Source organism: Plectropomus leopardus, chromosome 15, assembly GCF_026936395.1.
Source record: "Plectropomus leopardus strain MGB_pleo_1.0 chromosome 15, ASM2693639v1, whole genome shotgun sequence".
Taxonomy (NCBI): domain Eukaryota; kingdom Metazoa; phylum Chordata; class Actinopteri; order Perciformes; family Serranidae; genus Plectropomus; species Plectropomus leopardus.
The window spans coordinates 28,994,578-29,015,230 of record NC_142190.1 but is presented as its reverse complement, the minus strand read 5'-3'; the positions used below and the strand labels follow the sequence as shown (position 1 = coordinate 29,015,230).

General features: G+C 39.5%; 1 protein-coding gene across 1 annotated transcript in view; it reads left to right on the top strand.

Annotated features, from left to right (window-relative positions):
* pcdh1a (protocadherin 1a) overlaps positions 1-20,653 on the top strand; it is a 119,181-nt gene that overhangs the window by 5,492 nt on the left and 93,036 nt on the right. The window contains exons 2-3 of the mRNA XM_088088731.1: positions 3,906-4,720; positions 5,719-7,905. Coding sequence (XP_087944857.1) covers positions 3,926-4,720; positions 5,719-7,905 — 2,982 coding nt within the window. The 5' untranslated portion in view covers positions 3,906-3,925. The remainder of the gene's footprint in view (positions 1-3,905; positions 4,721-5,718; positions 7,906-20,653) is intronic.

The following is a 20,653-nucleotide window of genomic DNA, read 5'->3' as shown; positions in this document are numbered from 1 at the left end:
TCTGCATAAAGAAAGTATAGAAGTACTTGCACAACTTGCAGTACAGTAGGGGTCCCCCAAGCCCTAGCCAGGTCTAAGTTGTCCTGTGGTGTAGCCACCACTAAGTATTTATGGTTTTCTAGTTATAATTTGTAGTCAGTGCACGAATAAGGAAAGTTTCTGCAATGATTCTGTCAGATAAACATCACTGTGCTGCCACAGTTCTTGGGTGTTGACGGGGTAAGTTTTATATGACAAAAGGATTTCATTTTCTCAGCCTCTAGCACTTCCCGAAGATTTTCAGAGTTGCAACGGCTGATCCAGTTCTAGTATCTGCCCCACAGAATCCAGTCCTTACAGAAGCAGATGTTAAAGTGGTTTGCCAGAATGACAAACACATCTGAACACACTGGAAGAACCAACTTATTGTTCTCCCCCTTTGATTTTATGCTGAGTTATGTATCGCTATCTGCCTGAATCAGCTTGTAGTCTTGTGGGTCTACCACACCATCTGGGATGGCAGATGATAACCAAGTTTTTCCGAGGCAAAAAAGCGCTGAGATGCAGGAAATGTCACTCCTAGTTGTGTTCAGCAGTTCTAATTCATCCATTTTGCCGCTCAGGTAGTGAACGTTGGTGAGACGTGCAGTAGTCCAGTCGTGGAAAATCTCAGCTCCCCTTCGCCATCACCTCAGAGAGCTTTGAGATGACGGGTAGAAAAAAAAAACTGGATGCTGTCAAGCTTTTGATAAAATATTTGTGAGATAGCTGAGAAATGTGAGATAGAGGCCCAAAGGCATGGTGTCAATAATATTCAAGCGATAAGAGATTCTCACTGAGTGCTGGCAAAACGCATATTTCACAAACAACACGAATTTTAATGTCAACGTAAACAAAGAAAAAAAGAACACCAATTCGCTGTGGCTGCCAGGCACGGTGCCATCTGGAAGACAGGCATGAGGCCAACTGGAAGACATTAAGTCATGAGTGTCATCAACCATAACAATCATGTCACTATCAAAGCACGCCTATTCATTCTAGAAGTGGCTGTAATAGCAGGGGGACAGTTACGGCTAAACAAAACATTATGACATTAATTATGGTTTTCAATTTGAAATGGACATTTTGTAAAAAACATTTTTGCACACTAAAAATTCAATAGTAAATATAAGAAAAAATAGACAAAGAAAAGATATGAGTGTTGAGAAGACTGAAGCATTTATCATCTGGACCCGTGTGTCATATAAGGAGTCATTTAAAAAGAATATATACACCTGACTGTACAAAAATGAATTTGTATTCATCTAACCTTTTTTCAAGCGGATGTGTTTAATGTAAGCAGGGAAATGAATATGAAACATTCACAATTAGATATAAAATGACCTTTTACTCCATAATCATTTCACAAATTATGTTGTTTGGATGTTAACTGTCAGTCGTAGGTATATGGAATGTTTTGTATCCACTGATTATGTTTTTACTCCTGCTTGCCTTTTATTCTCTGCGCACATGAACACATTGACTGCACATTCGCCGTTCACGCCACATTGACTAGAGGCTCCCCCTGCAAATGTAAAAAGGGACACGTCGATAACCGAGCAATTAGTGCATCAATAACCTGCACTTCCAATTTTAATGTATTCAAAAGGAATTGGATTTCTCCATTGGATTTCTGTATATTTGTGTTTTGCTGTCTCGCTTAATACACATTTGCTTTGCCCCTCTCTGGAACATTGTTTCAATGGGAGGAGATGCAGAATGGACTGATTTCAGCTCATAATGACACTATTTCACCATACTCATTTTTATTTCGATCTAAGGCCGCACCCATAGAGTCAACATGGGGGGAGCTAATCTGAGAAGGGTCTTGAGCCCCTCACTTGATCCATTTTTCACAGTCAGTTTGCATTCTTGCTCTTTCTTTTCTATTGTTCTTTCTTTTCTTTTTTGGAGCCCAGATTTCCACTGTTTTGGGGGAAATACATGTCAGTGTATGTTGGTTCTCCAGCAGCATAACGAACATCACTTAGCTCGAGCTGCATTTAGAGCAGACTAAACATTTTACACTTTTGGGGGGTGTGATGGTAGAAGAGCTTGTACTATTTATTTATGTAGTTAGTTAGTCAGTTATTTATTCATTCCTTTTTTTACAAAATTCCATCCCTCAATAGAAGGAATTAAAATTTGTTAGTTGGCTCAAATTACTCAAAAAATAGAAAATAGCAAACAAAACCATACTTTTCATTCCAGACTTTTTGAGGGGCCCCCTCCCATGGGGCCATTTATAATCAGTCCCACTTCTCCCCACGCTATGACGCCCCTGTTGATTAGCACTCACAACTTGGCCTGTTTTCACAAGTAACTCAATGCTACAGCCAGTAATGATAATAGCATTTTTCTTTTTTATTATGATAATTATTATTTTTCTATGATTACGATTACATTTCCTAATGATTATTTCAGACAGGGGTGTGCAGTTGCGTGTCATAGTGTGGCAGTTTTTTATAAAAAAGTTTTAACCGATATATTCCTGCAGACATTTCAAGCATATTCGAATATGTCATTATTACTTCATAGTTTTGTTTTTCTCACAGCCACACTAAGGCTGTGCTGATCTCACTTATCTCACCACTGCTAAATCCAATACCTGTACGCTTTTCTTTTTCTCTCCAAGTTCTTTTATGCTTCAAAAACACAACACTTTTTATACTTAAAGGTGATTCAGGAACTCAGGCGCACCACACATAGAAAACTGCAAAAATATTGCTTTTACGAAGTTTTCCAAAGCACTGGACCTTGATATTTGACTTAAACGTCTGCTCTTATTTCAATTACCAATAGAGCTTAACACAGCCACACGCACACACACACACGTACACAGAGGAAATAATTATAGTCTAAAATCATCGTAGCATGAAAAAAGACAGAATTCTTTAGCTAGAGGGAATACAGATCAAAGAAGACACTAAAATAATGGGTCATAATTACAGAGTTGAAAGGTTCAAAATCAAACATAATGATTACAGTGTTTGAGCTAGCCAGTAGCAATGGAGCGTGGATGGAAATTTCTGCATTGTGCATTGTTTCGAGCTGCATGTGATAATAACGTCCAAATTGCATAATCTGCACGAGAAGAAATGTCCTCATTGCCTCCGTAACCCTTAGCATGCATGCGCTTGTTGTGAAAAGGCCTGTCTGGTAATGATATCCATCAGTTTGACTCTGTCAATTGATACCATCTTGGCAGGTTCATAAGGATTTATGCTTGAAGGTATATTTTGCACTGCAGGTTACGTTTTAGCTGCAATGCTTCACCACTCAATGTCTGGTAGTGTAATACCAAAATAATGAGTCTCTTAGGCGATCTGATTTTGTATTACACTTTTATTTGATTACGCAGCTGAAACAATCCAATCCACACTGGCCCTCAAGTTTGTTCTGTGTATGAGCTCAAAAGATACAATTTCTTGTTCCTACATTAATTTCAACATGAAATTTGAAAAGCCAAGACATTCATTGAAGATATTGAAGCTCTGGGACAGAAAAAGAAACCAAGCCTGGAAACAGTTATGATTGCACTTTTAAAATATGCCTTCTTTCCCTTTGTTGTTATTGTTGTCTAATTATATTTTGTGCTTCTAGGCCTGTTGTAGATTTGGGTACTACTTATTGAAAAAAAAAAAAAAAAAAACAGCTGTAGAATTATAGTAGAACATTACACTGAAGACTTTTTTTTCCTGCTGACTGCATGTATCACTGTGGTCTTAATGACTTTTTGATGTGAGTTCTGTGTTTTTACTTTATAATAAGAGTTAAGTAATTATTGCCTATGGGGGCTTGTATAGTTACAAGGCATTTTATAGCCGAATCCTTCAACACAATTTCCAAAAGGAAATGTTTTGACACAATACTCTGTCATTTTACAGGCGGATCTTCTGATGATCTAATGGAACTGAATTTACGAGTAGTGCTGTTCTGGGTCCTGGTGCTGCACTGTGGCTCTGCTGAAGGCAGTATCCTGTACCGGGTCCAGGAGGAGCAGCCTCCCAACACTCTCATTGGGAGTCTGGCAGCGGACCAGGGCCTGCCGGACTCAGGTCATCTCTACAAGCTGGAGGTGGGGTCCCCTTATCTTCGTGTCGATGGAAAGACTGGGGACATTTTCACCACGGAGATTCCCATAGACAGAGAGACCCTGAGGGACTGTCGGACCCTGGCTAAGGGTAAGCCCTGCTACCTGGAGTTTGAGGTATCAGTGACTGATCTGATACAAAACCAGAGCCCACGACTCATTGAAGGACGCATCGAGGTACAGGACATCAATGACAACACTCCACAGTTCCCCTCATCTGTGCTCACCATCTCTGTCCCAGAGAACACCATCATGGGGGCTCTGTTCTCCATACCACTTGCTACAGACAGAGACTCTGACAGAAATGGGGTGGCGGATTATGCTCTGACTGCAGGGCCAGACGCAGCAACCCTTTTTGGTTTACAGGTGGCTGACGACAGGGGGGGGAAGCTCCCACAGCTCATTGTCCTGGGCAACCTAGATCGCGAGTTAAAGGATTCCTATGACCTCACCATCAAGGCGGTGGATGGAGGAAACCCACAGCGCTATAGCAGTGCTCTGCTGAGAGTGGTGGTCACCGATGCCAATGACAACTTCCCCAAGTTCGAGAGGTCCACGTATGAGGCGGAAGTGTCGGAAAACAGTCCAGTGGGGCACTCTGTGCTGCAGGTGAGATTGTGATGCAAATATACTCTTTTTTAAGAACTTACTTTAAATTAATTTGCAGTCTGAAGTGAACAGTTATAGTGGATTGCAAAGAAAATTGTTTGTGCTGCTTGATGTACTGTTTTGAGTTTTATCTTCAACAGCTTAGAAACACAGACTTAGAAAAAAAACTCAGGCAATTTATCAAGATGGTTTTGAAAAATGAGTGCGCATCATGTTTGTGCAGTGCTTATTCTTCAGATACAGTCATAATGTTTAAAACCAAATCAAAGACAGATATTTTTATTCTGCAAGTTTTGCTTTACAATATTTAAAAATAGCCTTACAACTCTGAATGTTAAAAATTAACCTCAAATGGAAGAACTCTTGGGAAGCCAAGGCCACACTTACTTCTTGTCAACTCGCGTATCCAGTTTTAAAAAATTAATTATTTGTAAGTTCACTCCTATTACTCAGATGAGCATTTTAAATAATACCAAAGGTACAAAAGCATTATGATATGCTTGTACAGGTAATTAAGCTGCTTATTGCTTTTGTTGTGCTATTATACGCGAAGAAATAGAATTAGAGATACACAATATCAGAGTGTAGGAGTAAGATACTCTATGTAGGATTTTCTCTGCATACTGCTGTGAAATTGTACAGGCTGTCATGAAAATAAAAATGTGGCAGCCCTAATTTTTGTCCATATGTTGTCATGTGGACCTTTTCCCCACCTGATCTCTGAAATAAAAGAAGAAAGGGGGTGGGAGGAGAGGGGGGAGAGAGAAAAAAAGGCTAGTGACATAAATATCAAAAGCAGAGAGGAAGGCAATAATGAAACGTGCCTAAATAAAGCCATTCATATGCTGTGCTTTGAAGTGATCAGGCATCAGTTAATGAATTTATTCATTCATTCATTGACCAATGATAAGTAGAGAGGATCTTGCACTTGCTATCTTTAATTCTAACTTCAAGTTGCATAAATCGCACCTTAAACCACACATTTCCTTTCATTCTAGGTCAAAGCAAATGACTCTGACATGGGCCCTAATGGAGAAATTGAGTACACCCTTCACCAAGCTGTAGACCCGGTGCCGAAACTCTTGCGGATTGATCGCTCCACAGGCATTATCTATGTCAAAGGACCCCTGGACAGGGAGGAAATCAGCAGCTTGTCCTTCTATGTTGTGGCCAGGGATAAGGGTCCTCAACCTAAAAGCTCTAACACGTTTGTAACCATCGAGGTGACTGATCAAAATGACAACGCTCCAGCCGTGGAGATTCGTGGAATTGGTCTTGTGACACACAGTGAAGGAGTGGCTAACATATCAGAGGACATGCCAGTTGGAACAGCTGTTGCTTTGGTGCAAGTGTCTGACAAGGATGAGGGAGAGAACGCTGTGGTTACTTGCGTGGTTGCAGGAGACGTGCCCTTCCAGCTGCGGCCTGCCAGCGACTCATCCAGTGACAACAAAAGGAAGTATTTCCTACAGACCACCACTCCCCTCGACTACGAAAGGATTAGGGATTACCGAGTAGAGATTGTGGCTGTGGATTCTGGAAATCCAGCGCTCTCTAGTACGAATTCTCTAAAGGTGCAAGTGACTGATGTGAATGACAACTCCCCAATATTCTCCCCAACTTTGTTTGAAGTAGATTTTGCTGAAGAAAACCAACCAGGGGAGAAAGTTTTGGATGTTACTGCTTCGGATGCAGACAGTGGCACTAATGCTGAACTCCTTTATAATATTGTGGCAGACTCATCCATCAAAGGTCTGTTTGAGATTGACCCAAATACGGGCGAAGTAAGAGCCCGAAGCCCGCTTGACCGTGAGCATAAAGAACACTATGAGTTCCGGGTCACCGCAGCCGATAAAGGGTCACCTGTTCATAAAGGAACAGCAACAGTTGTAATAAAAGTCCTTGACCGCAACGACAATGACCCCAAGTTCATGCTCAGTGGCTACAGCTTTTCAGTTCTGGAAAACATGCCTCCCCTCAGTCCAGTTGGCATGGTGACAGTCCTGGATGTGGACAAAGGTGAGAACGCTCGAGTTCACCTTTCTGTGGAGCCCGATGGAGGGAAGTTTGTTGTTCAAAATGGAACGGGAACCATCCTGTCAAGCATCTCATTCGACAGGGAGAAAGAAAGCAGCTATACTTTCCGTCTCAAAGCAGTGGATGGAGGAGAGCCGCCTCGGTCCTCATATGTTGGCGTTACCATCAATGTACTGGATGAAAATGACAATGATCCTGTCGTCACCAAGCCCTCCAATTCGTCCTTCAGGCGCTTGTCACCTTTAGCTTCCCCAGATAGCCACGTTGAGGTGGTGGAAGCTGAAGACCTTGATAGCGGGCCTAATGCAGAGCTGGTCTTCAGTATTGCTGGTGGAAACCCTTATCAGCTATTTCGCATTTCCCCCTCCAGTGGGGAGATCACTCTAGCAAAAGAAATGACCCGTAAACATGGCGGACTGCATCGCCTAGTGGTGCGAGTGAGTGACAGGGGGAAGCCCGCACGTCACGCCACTGCCCTGGTCCACATCTATGTCAATGAAACCATTTCAAATGTCAGCTTAGTGGAGGCTCTAGTAGGACACAGTCTTTACACTCCACTGGACAGGGACATTGCTGGTGATCCTGACAACGGTTTTGCTGCACAGCGTAGTAATATTTTGTTTGGGAGCCTCGCTGGTGTGGCAGGTGTTGTCATGTTGATCTTGGTGGTGGTGTTTATTCGACACCGCATCCAGAGAGAAACTAAGAGTGGGTATCAGGCTGGCAAGAAGGAAACAAAGGACTTATACGCACCCAAGCAGGCTCCAAAGAATGCCAAAGGCAAACGAGGAAGGAAAGGGAAACCCCAAAAGTCCCCAAAACCACTTGGAGAAGACGAGGAAGTCAGCCTTCAGAAGAGTCTCAAGTTCAACCTCGATGGAGTCAATGACAGCCCCAGGATACACCTGCCCTTGACATATTCACCAGGAAGCCCTGATATAGGCAGACACTACCGCTCCAACTCCCCATTGCCCTCCATCCAGCTGCAGGCCCAATCCCCTTCAGCCTCCCAGAAGCATCAGGCTGTCCAGGACCTTCCTGCCGCTAACACCTTTGTAGGGACGGGAGGAGATGACAATTCTACCGGCTCAGACCAGTACTCAGACTACAGCTACAAGACCAGCCAAATGAAGTACAGCAACAAACAGGTAAGGTCGTGCTTTAAAACTCTTAACTGCTGTCTGGATGGTCTGTTAGAGGAAGGGATGGTTGGTGTTTTGCATTGTTTGAGGGGATTGTAGAAGGATGACCTGATTTTAGAACTCATATATATTATTCTTATTGTGTGCAACACTTAAAAAACATCTGATAGAATGAACAGCTCTAGTAAGACCATATTAATATATTTAAAAGATAATATGAGATCAAATTTGAATAATTTAAATGGCTTTCGCTATTGTTGTGCCATGACTCAAATTTGAAAATTGTCAAAAAATAACACATATTGCATTTTTTTTTTGCTTTTTACTTTTCTTATTTAGAATTTAATTCTCTGCAGAACAACAGATAATGTGTGAGAAATTCGAATACGAAAAGTGTATAGTTTTTTTTAGAATTAAATGAAACGGTATTCTACAAAATTCTTGTTGCCATTACAAAGATTCTATGGGCATATGGACGAAATAAATATGCTATGGGAATTGTGTAATTATGATATATTGGACTCCAGTTATAAGTAGAATATAGTATCCCTCATTTCTCTTAATACTATGTGCAGTGACATGTTGTCTTACTACTTTTTCTGTTATTAACTCCAAGCATATGATCAAATGTTGCACTCCTAAAAAACTTTTTTTATGGAGGATAGTAGTGGAGTTGAGCAGGAAGGTCCATCTCGCAGTGACTTACTTCTGCTCCTCTGCATGACCTCTAGTGCTCTGATCTCCACAGGTCACTTGCTCTTATCTCCCCGCTCCTTATGCTCTTATCTCCTCTTATCTGTACAACATTTGGCAAGGCTCGAATCGCCATGGAAACAGAAATATTAATAGACTCAGAGGGGATTACGAAAGGGAAAAAATGTAGAGTCTAGAGATAGAAAGCTATTGTGTCTCTAGGTTTCTGTGTCATCCGCAAGTGTGTGAATGAATGTGCGTCTTGGGCTAGACAAGTGTAGAAGTGTACTGTATTTGTGTGTGTGTGTGTGTGTGTGTGTATGTGTGGGTGCAAAGGGGATAAGGCAGACTGCTATTATCCTTAAATAATATAACAGTCTGTATAGCAAAATGTCCACATGTAAAGATCTCATCAGAATATTAAGAGAGCTATACATAGAATAATGAAATGCATCTCTCTTTTTCCTGTAATTACTGTACTAAACATTTATTCTGTGTAAGGAAAAAATCATCCAGGAGGTACATACAGAATCACATCACTTCAAAGAGCCGCAAAATCCAAAGGCTGCCCACTACTGGCATTCCTTTTTTCCAGCTGAGTTGTACCTGCTGATCTGATATATTTGTGAATCAATCATTAAAGAAAGAGTTAAGATTTTTTTTTCCTGTATGAGATACTTATTCACAGACAGAATATTAATAACAGTAGATGTCAGTTGGTACATAATATAACCACTTATATAAAATATCAGTATTAATTCAAGTTATGCTACATTGAGAGTAGCTTCACAGCCTTTCCTAAATGTCAGACAGTGATTTTCTATGGGAAAATTAAGCTGTAGCTAGCTTTCGGACAGAAAAGTAAAGTGGAGAAAATAATCCCAACATAGAGTACACTTAAACTATTATACATTTTTTAATGTGAAACTTTTTCTGTAACTTACATACATGCAATACATTTTGCTGTTGCCCCAATCCACAACAGTACATGCAAATTTTCCTTGTCAGACCATCTACTGAATGTAATCCACTGTCTATAGATATGTACCCCATAAAACTCCACTCCAAAAAAATCTGAACTGTCCCTTTAATGATTTGTTGCTACAACAGTATTCAAAACAATTTTTTTATCAAAAATATTTGACAGTGATATATGCAATTTATTTATGTCCAAGACAAGTTGACATCTGCTCTCAGTATGCTTCCATATATCAAATCACGGTGTCACGCATTCAAAACAGTTTGACATTCTCCAAGGCTTTGCAAAAGTTTTAAACATGAAAATTAGAAAAAAATAGAGGAGGAAAATATGCTGCTGCGTTCTGAACATGTGTAGGTGACACGTTTTCAGTGGCGATATCTTCAGAGCCACTATCACAGTTGGCTGGTTGGTAGTTCCAGCAGATGCTGGCTGACAGTTTAGGTGATCACAAGCCTTTGTGGGTGGAGTCAGTTTAGAGAACAGTCACCACTGTCTCCTTGATGGACAACATAAGGGACAAAACTGACTGCAAGCCACGGGGTGTGTCTGGGTATTTGTGTGTAGTGCCAATCAATGTGCTTGTGTACAGATTTGCAGCCCAGTGAGAGTGTGTTAATTGTAACTGCAGCACAGATGTAAGCTCGCAGCTCCTGACAGTGTTTGTGCTTTCTCAATATGATAACATAAATGCGTATGAGGCATGACTCAAGTGATTGACAGGCTGTGAAAAAACACGGACAGATGTTGAAGCTCATGTGACATACCTTAGCAGATGTTGTCTCATGTATGGCATCCCCTCTCACATCAGGAAGAACAGATTGACCAAAATATATAATTAAAGTAACTGCCAAGTGATGTGACAGATGTGGAGTGGTGGTGCCCTTGCTTTAATTAACTGTGCTACACTCTACAATGGTGTTTCATTGGGAATGTGGTCAGGTGTAGGTTCGTACCAAACTTGTGATGTTATGTCTGAAAGTTACAGCCTGCACGGTTACAGATTATGAGCACACAGAACAAAATAAGCATTTTTAGTCAAACTTTTTTTTTTTTTACATTTTTGTTAGTTTCGCTCTGTAACCATCTGCTGCATTGTCATTCCTTATTCTACAATTTCCGAAACAGCTCTCTATTGTTGGGTGTAATCAGAGTCAGTGTTCGACAAACTAAAGCAGTCTGATCCGGAAACTGTAAAGTGTGTGTGTGTGTGTGCGTGTGTTGATCTTGTGCTCATATCTTTTGCAAACACTAGTTTGAGTTTAAAGTCTCCATGAAATGAAAAAATAATTTTTTTTCTAATCGTGGGTCCCTGTGGTAATTTAACTCTTGTTATCAGAAAATCAGTATTTTTATATCAAAATCCCTGTCTTTTCTCTTTCTGTGAAACAGCTCAAATGTTCGATGGATTATCCTACACTCAGGGGCGTTTAGAAAAAGTTCATCCAGTCAAATGATGCTTTGGTTCACCAGCAAGCCACACCGGCCACACAAAACTGCACCATCTGTGGGTTGTAGTAGCTGCCAGCTAACAGGAGGAGGAGATGTGTGTTTAGATATAAGAGGGCAAAATCTTTATTTTTATTTCTAAAACAATGTGGCAGAGGTCTAATTTATTCATTCCCCCTTCATCCTCCTTATGATCTATCTAAGGGAGCTGTATGCAGAGCCAACTGTCTGCTTAGCTGCAGACTTCACTGTAGCTCTGTATCACACTAAACTCTAACCACACCCACTTTTAAGTGGCCCAATCAAATGCAAAGAATTTGATTTAAACCTCTAAGGGACGAAAGATTTTTACAAAAGTAAAAAAAAAGTGCAATCATGAAATGCTTACTACATAAATTATATTGTAGCAAAACTTGCGCTGAATACAAAAAAGTCATGTGACATACATTTGTTCAAATTTTGCCAAAACATCTAAGAGTAACATTATCACAGTACTCTAAAATCCCTCAATCTCCAGAGAGTTAAATTCCATTTGTAACCCCTCAAATATTCAGTGTCAGTGGGAAATGCACCACAATACAGCAACTAAACACACTTAAACATCTGTCTCAGGAGACTTTAATAGTGATAGTGTATATATGTTCAAATATAAGTATATTTTGCACATTTCCAATGTCTTTTATGGATTTTTATGTTGTTTTAAAGGATCAAATTAGGTTCACAGTATACAAGGCAATCTCGGAACCCATCGCATATTGTCCGACAACAGTAAAACCTCTGAGGACGAGGGCTGATATTTAGAGTTGATCCGGTGTAGCTAGCAGATATCAGAGCCGAGACTTCCTCCTCCGTGCGCTGACCATTATGGCTAATCTCTATAAATAGCAGAAACATACATTTTAATAAAGCTAAAGTACAGCTAAATCCTCGTCAAACAATAGCTGATGGGTTCAGAGATTGTCTCCAATACGTTCCGCCTCTTCCACTCAAATGTGATTGATCAGTACTAGTCAAACTACAAACAGAATACAAACAGAAACCAGAACATTTTTGATTACATAGTTTCTCCCACTGGCTACATATTCTGCATCCATTTAACAGAATCTGTTTATAGAGATTAGACATGTAGTTATTACAGCTCAGGTTAAGATTTGTAGCACGCAGCAACAAAAATATGTTTGCAAATACATAAATGTGCACAAGTGCAGATTTGGTTGGTATTTTGTCATGTATTTAAATATTATTTCATCACACATATACATAGACTAATAATAATACTTACAAGTCTTAGGCATATTGCATTGGGTGGATTTATCCCTGCCCTCATTTTTATTTAGATGTTCTGTGGAGCCTTGTTTGCTGCATAGCAGAATATTTAAATAATGAATATTGGCTTGTTGAGGGTGTGAAAACCCAAACAGATGTTTCAGATGGCCTAATTTCATCACAGCATTATCCAAGTATGTACCAGCTATATATGTGCAAAGCAATATTTGTTTTGTTTTCTGCACTATGAGCTGGAACTGCTATCAATTTAGAAACATTTTGATCTTCTCCCAAGACTCTGTTGAGAATGTTTTTTTCAGCCCTCTAATTGCTTTAGATTAACCCACTTTGGCACAGAATTCCTGAAATGCAGTTTGCGGGATATAGCATATTACAAGAGACGTCTAAACGCAGTTGGGCAAAAAATAACTATTGCCTCACAGCGAATTCAAAATAAATCTTTTTTTTTCTTTCTAAAATGCTTGTCCCAAAAAAAAAACAAACTGAAACCATTAAATGCCAGGATTAGATGCAGACATCTGAAACCCTTAACCACAGCTGAAACCAAAGGTTGTCATGTACTCTATGTGCCTAGATCTGATGAAATTCAGAACCATGGACAGCGCTTTTTGCTTCCAAGTGTTCTAAAGCCTCTGTGCAGATGGAGAGCCATAGCATCACAGAGGAGGAAGAGATAACAGGCCTGTGTGAGGATGATATAGAGAGACCCCTGTTGCAGTGGTCCTTTGTCAACACTTTCTAGAAAGATACCAAACACTAATTAAATGTTTGAAATGCTAAAAGGTGCAGAAATTTAACATAATTGGTGAAAGTCCACCAACACCTGGGAAAATCAAAAACAAGTCCTGAGCAGTCTTCTTGACTGTTTTTTTTGGCAAGAAAAAGCCTTAAGAAGTGCAAATATATACCCACAAACAAACCCAAAATGTTTCTATATGAGATTTAAACAAACAGGATGAGCTCTCTGCATGAATGCTGTAGCTTCAGTGTGCTGAACAGAGGTCTTTACAATTGCTTTCATACTGCCTGCACCTGTTCCGGTAATATTATAATTAAAGTAGGGACGCTGGGAATTTTCCTCAGGGTCTTGGCAAGGTAAACCACTCTCAGGTGTATGTCACATTTTTGTTATTGAGCCAGGATAGGCATTTGCACAGGGCTGAGCGATAAAAAGGATCTCGATAGGGGATCACGATTAAATTTATGTTGATAATGATGATAAGCTTTGGATATTTTACTCAAAATGGATAGATCCGACAGCCTATAATCAGGGATATAGTATTTGAGTCTGTTCTGGGTCTCAAATCCTGTCTCGTGACTACTTTTTTGAAGTCTTGCACTTGTCTTGGTCTCTCTTTGTTGGATTTTTCTTGGTCTTGGGCTTGGCTATTGACAGCTGGTTAAGTTGATCCTGGCTGCCTATTCGGGATCAGTTGTATTGATTCTATGAACATAATGCATGAAAAAACCAACCTACCTCCACCTCTTCCTCTCTGGCAGTGCACCAATGTTGCTAACAATGCTGACTCAGAGCTCAGCAATTGTGGCTACAGTCTGCTAACAGTAACATCACTTACAGCACAACGCCAGCTAGCTACCTTAGCCAACATTTAATAGCAAAATGTACACTACATCCAGCATAATTAAACATGGTTTCTTGAACAGGACTTAATTTTGTCTGTACACAGTCTTGACGTGTTCTCGATAGCCTTTGGACTACGTCTTGACTCAGACTGGACCTGGTCGTTGACTTGACTTGGACTTGATTAAGTTGGTCTTGACTATAGTCGTGTCTGTCACACAGCAGAAATACATGTGGCAACAGCATGTTCGTGGGCTGCCTCTCTTTTCTGCCTCTTCTCTGTGTCGCTGCCTATTTTCGGCAGGACGGGGCCTCGCTACAAACACAGCAATCGAACTTCAGAACAGAAATAAAACACACTTTAGGATATATTTTCGTCAACGACGACAATGCTCATTATCCATAAGTGCAGCAAAAAGGAATCCGTAATGATCAGTTTATCAAACGTGTCAACACAAACTTGCAGAAATGTAACGTCTTTGGAAACTTTGCTTGCAGGAACTTGCTGCTTCCTTGTACTCCACAGCTCGTTATGCTAAAGCGCTGAAAGTGAATTTGCGTAATTCTCCAAAGATGAGGGAAATGCTGACAACAAAGCTGACATGACAGCACTTGTATGGAAGTAGTTTGGTTATCTCAAAAGCGACAAAGCGCGGAATAAAACAAATGAGCTGTATGTCAGCGCCAACTAAGACGGGAAAAATGGCAAATCTTTTCCATCACCTGAAAAGGTGCCACCCAGTGACCACACCATTAGTTTCATAAAGTCACAAGGCAAGCTAACTTGTACACTTTTGTGAAGGCAGAAAAAGCAAGTTTGCAAAGTTAAATATTTGTAATTTATATTTCAGTCAATATTTTTTTTTATTATATAAATATTCTGTAAACCAAACCACTTTTGCTGAGTTAAATGTTTGTCATTCTATTTTATATGTTAATCATTATTATTGTTAGAAAATTATATTTTCTGCTAAATATCATTATTAATCATTATTAATAAATATGGAAAAAAGTTATATATTATATTTGCATGTAAACACACATGCTAACTTACTCACTTAAATAGCTGTGATAGAAATCTGAGGATTGTTTTAGAGAAACTTGTTTAAACCTGTGAGTAATGTCTTCAGTTTAATTAATAGGTTGGCAAGTGAAATCAAATTTACATTCCTAATCATGATGGCAAATGAATGTCTCGCATGCTGCTGCACACTCGTATCTTGAAACGACATGTTTCTCTTTACATCCCTATAACGAGAGAGCTGGAGATTTGTTCGCCTTCACAAAAACTATCTTTGTAGTTGTTAGTTACCCCCTTCGTCACCTTTGAATGTGTGATATTGCATGATGGTTGCTGGAGAAACCAGTGACTCACATTAGCCATTAGAGCTGATAATTAGCCCTTTTGGGTCCAAGAGCTGGCACCTTTTTTCACACTCCACTTAATGAGAATCCAGCATTGGAACAAAACACAATGTGAGTGGTACGAAACACTGAGAACTCCGTGTTAGCCAGCAATCGTTGCTGTCTGAAAAGCTATAAATTCATCCCATATATATATATATTCACGCAATTAGAAAGCTTTATTTATCAAAAATGGATGAGTGTTGTGCCCCCGTGGGATTCTCATTCATCTCCTGTCTGCAGCAACATAAAGCCAAGTGGATTGTGAGAGCAGAAGAGGGGTAAAGTGAGTCACTGTGAGTCTTAATTAACCTGCTTCTTTGTTAAGCAGGGCCCACACTTTGTGAACTTTAGGCATCCCTTTGAGCTGGGATTAGCCCAATTTAGCCCAATGCTGCTGTTTGAACTCAGCAGAGGTGTATTACAGACAAGGCCTGAGGCAAAATTTCCAATTGTTCTACAAGACTGAGATACATTATTCTCTCTTACCTGCACTCAGGACCAGTGGAAACCATTGAAAATATGCCATCTGCATTTCAGTGACTAGTTGGGAAAGCAAGGAGTGCAGCTGACTTATTTTCCCTATGTTTTCCTATCTCAGTTTCCAATCTGCCTTCCAGTATTTTTTTTTTTTTGAAACCGGCACGACTCACAGATATATATACACACACACAGACACCCACACACACACACACACACACACAGAGCTCTTTGTGCACCACATATTTGCCCTGGCTGATTACCCAGAAAAAGAAGGCTTGAAGAAAAGTGAGGTAAAAGCATTGTAGATGCTGGAATAATTTACCCTGCCGGTGCTGTGTGCTTTGCTTCCTGTTTTATAGCTTAAAAGCATCATTCAATACATTGTTATGTACACTGCATTGTAAAAAGCACTGTATATTGTTTAGTCACCAACACTGCTGCCGTTTCACATCCTAACATTATTACAACATATTTGCAAACACTGTAGTATGTTTGTTGAGTTGCCAAGCCTACTTAAATAAAGACCACTGACTACTTTGTGTAGTGTATTTTTATCATTACAATGTATTACCTCTGAGAAATGCTACTTGTACAGTTATATAATCGAAATTACTAGACACAAGTATTTTTGTTATATATATATTTTTGTATACACTCCTACATACTGTCAGTTAAATCAGTCGGCGAGTCCTATACTTTCATAGTGCCCTATTGTCAGTTTCTTCAGGGTGTTAAGCAGGATTTCAACAATTTCTGTTTATTTTGCAATATCCTGAACTATGACTGGACATTAATAGAAATATTACATCAAATAAAAATAAGCACAAAACTATTTTATTTAATATACTTCATTCCATTCTTCGCAAACAATACGGCATCAATATTGCATATTGTCAGCCATCTCTCTAAATCCATGTGAATGCAGCTTAAAACTCTTAAAAATAACATTTAAACATACGGAAATCACTTTACCTTACAAAAAAAAACAAATCTTTAACTTGAAATAATAATAATCATAACAATTAACTTTATTTGTATTGAATTTTTTAAAACACAGTTACAAAGTGCTTTACATAACAGGATAAAATAGTATCCACCATCAAGATAATAATAATAAAAGTACACATAAAAAACATAGAACATAAGACCAGATAAAACAGTGTGTCATAAAAATTAATAAAAGTGATAAAAGATGGATAGAAACTAGTAAGTTTTAAGGAGTGATTTAAAAGAAATATGGAGTTTGCTATCCCAAGATCCTCAGGTAGGGAGTTCCACAGCTGCAGGGCTCTAACATAAAACACCTGGTTTTCTTTTTTAATGAGGCGGGTTGTGGGAACAGTTTGGAGGGTCCTACCTGAGGAGAATCGTCAGCGGTTAGGCTCATTTGGCTCAAGTAAATCTACAATGCATGTAGGAGCGAGGCCATGTGGGGCTTAAAAGTAATTAGTAACAGTTCAAAATCAATTATATACCAAACAGGTAGCCAGTTTAGCATTGCAAGGATGGGAATGATGAGGTTTTGTCTTAAAGAATTAACTTAAAGTCTGGCAGCTGAGCTTTGAATGTGCTGGAGATGGGAACTGGCTTTTTTTGGCTAAACCCTGAATACAGGGAATTACAATAACCCAGACATGACAAAATGAAAGAGAAATGGCATCATATCTCTCAATATGGAACAGGCTGAGGCGGTATTACGGTATACTAGGGTATTTAGAAATCCCAAAGTTATGTTTTTGAATACCATCATAAATACAGGCACTTCTCTTTTTTATTAAACTCATTGTATGTAGTGCACAGCACGCACCACCAGAGCTCAGTCTCAGGTCTCTACTGGTGGAACAGGCAGCTGAGCTGAAAGACATCGCAATACCTAGTGGTGGAGGGGTAAGCTGCAGGACTGTAATCAGCCAGTGGTCAGTAACAGTGTAGAGAGACTGGGGTAATAATGGCATGTTTTTTTACATGTATTTACATTTTGGAGGTATTTAGAACAGTGGACTTACTAACTAGATTACTAGCTTAAATAAGACGGCTTGGGCAAGTTTTATTTTGTTTCCATCTTGTAAGTCTTCTGTGACTGAAAGAAAGTTGAATTCAAAAGCTGCACAGTTATATTTCTCTGTTAATAAAGGGGAATTGGTGGGAGAGTATACATTTTCTGGGTTTCTATTTATCTGCGTATTTATTATTCTGAAAAGTAAGAAGCACAATTAACGTTGCGGGGGGTGTTTGATTTAGCGCTGCACACTAATATCGTCAAAGCCTGGATATGAAGATGTATAATATTACATACGGTCCAAGCCTAATATAGAATTTGCCAATGCTCGATTACGATCATTTGTGTTTTTGAATTTGGCATTTTTGCAGCCTGTCCTGCCCAGCTGGACACAATATTCACAATTATTTCCATAATGGAAATTCACCACAATAAATGTATTGTGTTTTTATTGCAATCTATGATAAAATTGTATATTGCCCCATCTCTGAACAGTACAATGATTGGTTTTAAAATACCAACCCAAAAATGTTGTTGGAGAAAATTATTATTTTTGGCTTTGATAAGGGGAAGTTTTCTGACATGGAAACAAACACTGAGAGGCTGTTTTAAGAGCAGAAGCCAGTAATGAATGTATGGTACTTTGATCCATACTTGATGGAGCCAAGGCATTGCTGGATCAAACATAGTCATAAAGATGACAGGAGCAGAATCTCAGGAGGAAGCTTTCATAGGTTTGGAGAACATTTTAATTGGGGAATCTTACTCTATGGAGAAAGCACAGAACACAGGGGTGCAAAATAATGTGCACAGTGGACTTGTTTATCATGGTGCTTCATATATCTCAATTTTTTTTTACTGCCTAACATTGTAAACACTGCTAGGTCAATAATTTGGCTAGATCATACTGTCACTGTTCAGGTAGCTGACACATAAAGTTTAAATGCAGACACCAATGTACAGCAGAATGCTTGAAGGGCAATTTACAAGCCTACAACAGTAGAACTGGCAGATAGGCAGGGTATCAACAACTGGAAGTCAGCTAACAAGAGAAATGGCCAGACTGAAAGGTAACGTAACCTGGCAGTGAGCAGCCCTCTACAAATACTGGGACTAATTGATGATGAGGAGCAGCTCTGTAGACAGGTGATAGGGTCAGGCAGTCTACAGTGGAGCGAAACGGTAGGCAGGAGAGGACTGACAGAAAAAGGAAAAAATCCTGAGCACGCTGAGACAGGAGAGAGACTGTCTGAGGCTGTGTGTCTGAATATGAGCCTGAAAGAGAGGAGAGAGAAGGAGATGATGCAGGGAGCAGCAGGACTCTTGGTAAATGTAATGCCATGTGTGTGTACGTGCTCATACTGCAGCCAGCATTCAAAATAAGATGAAGGGGAGTGTTTGTGCACAGGAGAGAACTGGACTTTATGAGAGATAAATATTGAAATGTATGTGTGTTCAGGTGAAGTACTCAGTCACAGGTCATATAATAGAGGAGTCAAATGCAAACTAGAACATAATGTACGTTTGACTGAACAAGATGTCAGTTCTTACAATGTCAGTTCAAAACACTACCCTGAGAGTCATCCACAAGTCCTCTGTATGAAAACATCAAATCCTTAACGCCCCGCATTATGCTGTTGAATTACACTGGCACGAGCACACTCCTGGATTGTTAGTGTTTGAGCTGCTCCCGTCAAGACTTTCCTTCCCATTAGAAAATGAAGCCAAAGACTCCAGAGACGTTTCATTATTTTCTGCTGAAGCATCGCCTTTAAATACAGTGTGCATCTTATTTCATTTTGTTTAGGATGGATGAGCACACAGACCGAAGTGGCAACTTCCCCTTGGGACAATAATTAAGTTAAAGCATAATAAAGTATTCTTTGCACATCCTGAAATGATGCGGGCTATTCTACAGACATATAGACATATTCACATCAACTCTTACACTCAACCAATTAGCTGATTTCAAAAGTTGCATATGAGTTTTACAGGCAACAGCTTCTTTGTATTTCTATTTATGTTATCCATCCTGTCAAGTAACTGTTACTATAATGTGGGCACACAAGGGCTGGGAATGCTGTGTTCCTGTGCACAGTTGTGCATGCAGTTTTCAGCTCTGCGTGCATGAGTTGTGCAGGACTGCCACGCTTCTCACACTCTCACACCACATGCCCATTTGCTCACACAATGAAGAACAAATTGTGGTGACAGGAAATAACACCGACAGAGCAGCACAGTGCGACAGCAGAACCATTGAAAACCTTGTAAAGCCAGCCACTGCTTCGATTTTGATGGGCAACTACCAGTGCTGATGCAGTATCGGTACTTAGAGTTCCAAAAAAAGGAAGGAGAATGTCATTACAGCAATAGTTTATTACATATATTAAACAAGTCTTGAAAATGTGAGATTTCACAAAGAAGTCCAAATATGATTAAAAAAAAATGTTTTCATAATAGGGAAGCACAATTGGTTTCTGCTCAAACTGTTCCTCTGACCATATCAAATTTGTAGTAGTTTCGCTGCACATTACTGTTTAGGGACAGTCAGTTCAAATGATATTGTAACCCACTGAAAGTTACCTAATTTTTAAACTCCTGTAAATTAAATTAATAATGTTTTTCTTCAAGGGTTTTCTGAAATTCTCAATGCAGTTCTGTTCAGGATGACCCTGAGTCTGACCACTGTCACAAAAAGAAAATGTTGCAGCTGTTGATGTCTTTCGAGAAAGACATAAAAACACCATATAAATATAGGTGCAGGTAACAAAAAAAGTGCAAAGTAAAAAGAAACTACATGTAACTTTAAAAGTTACATGCACAAGTGCATGAACACAGTTAAGTATTCAGAGCCCTATAGACTGCAAACGTTCCTTAT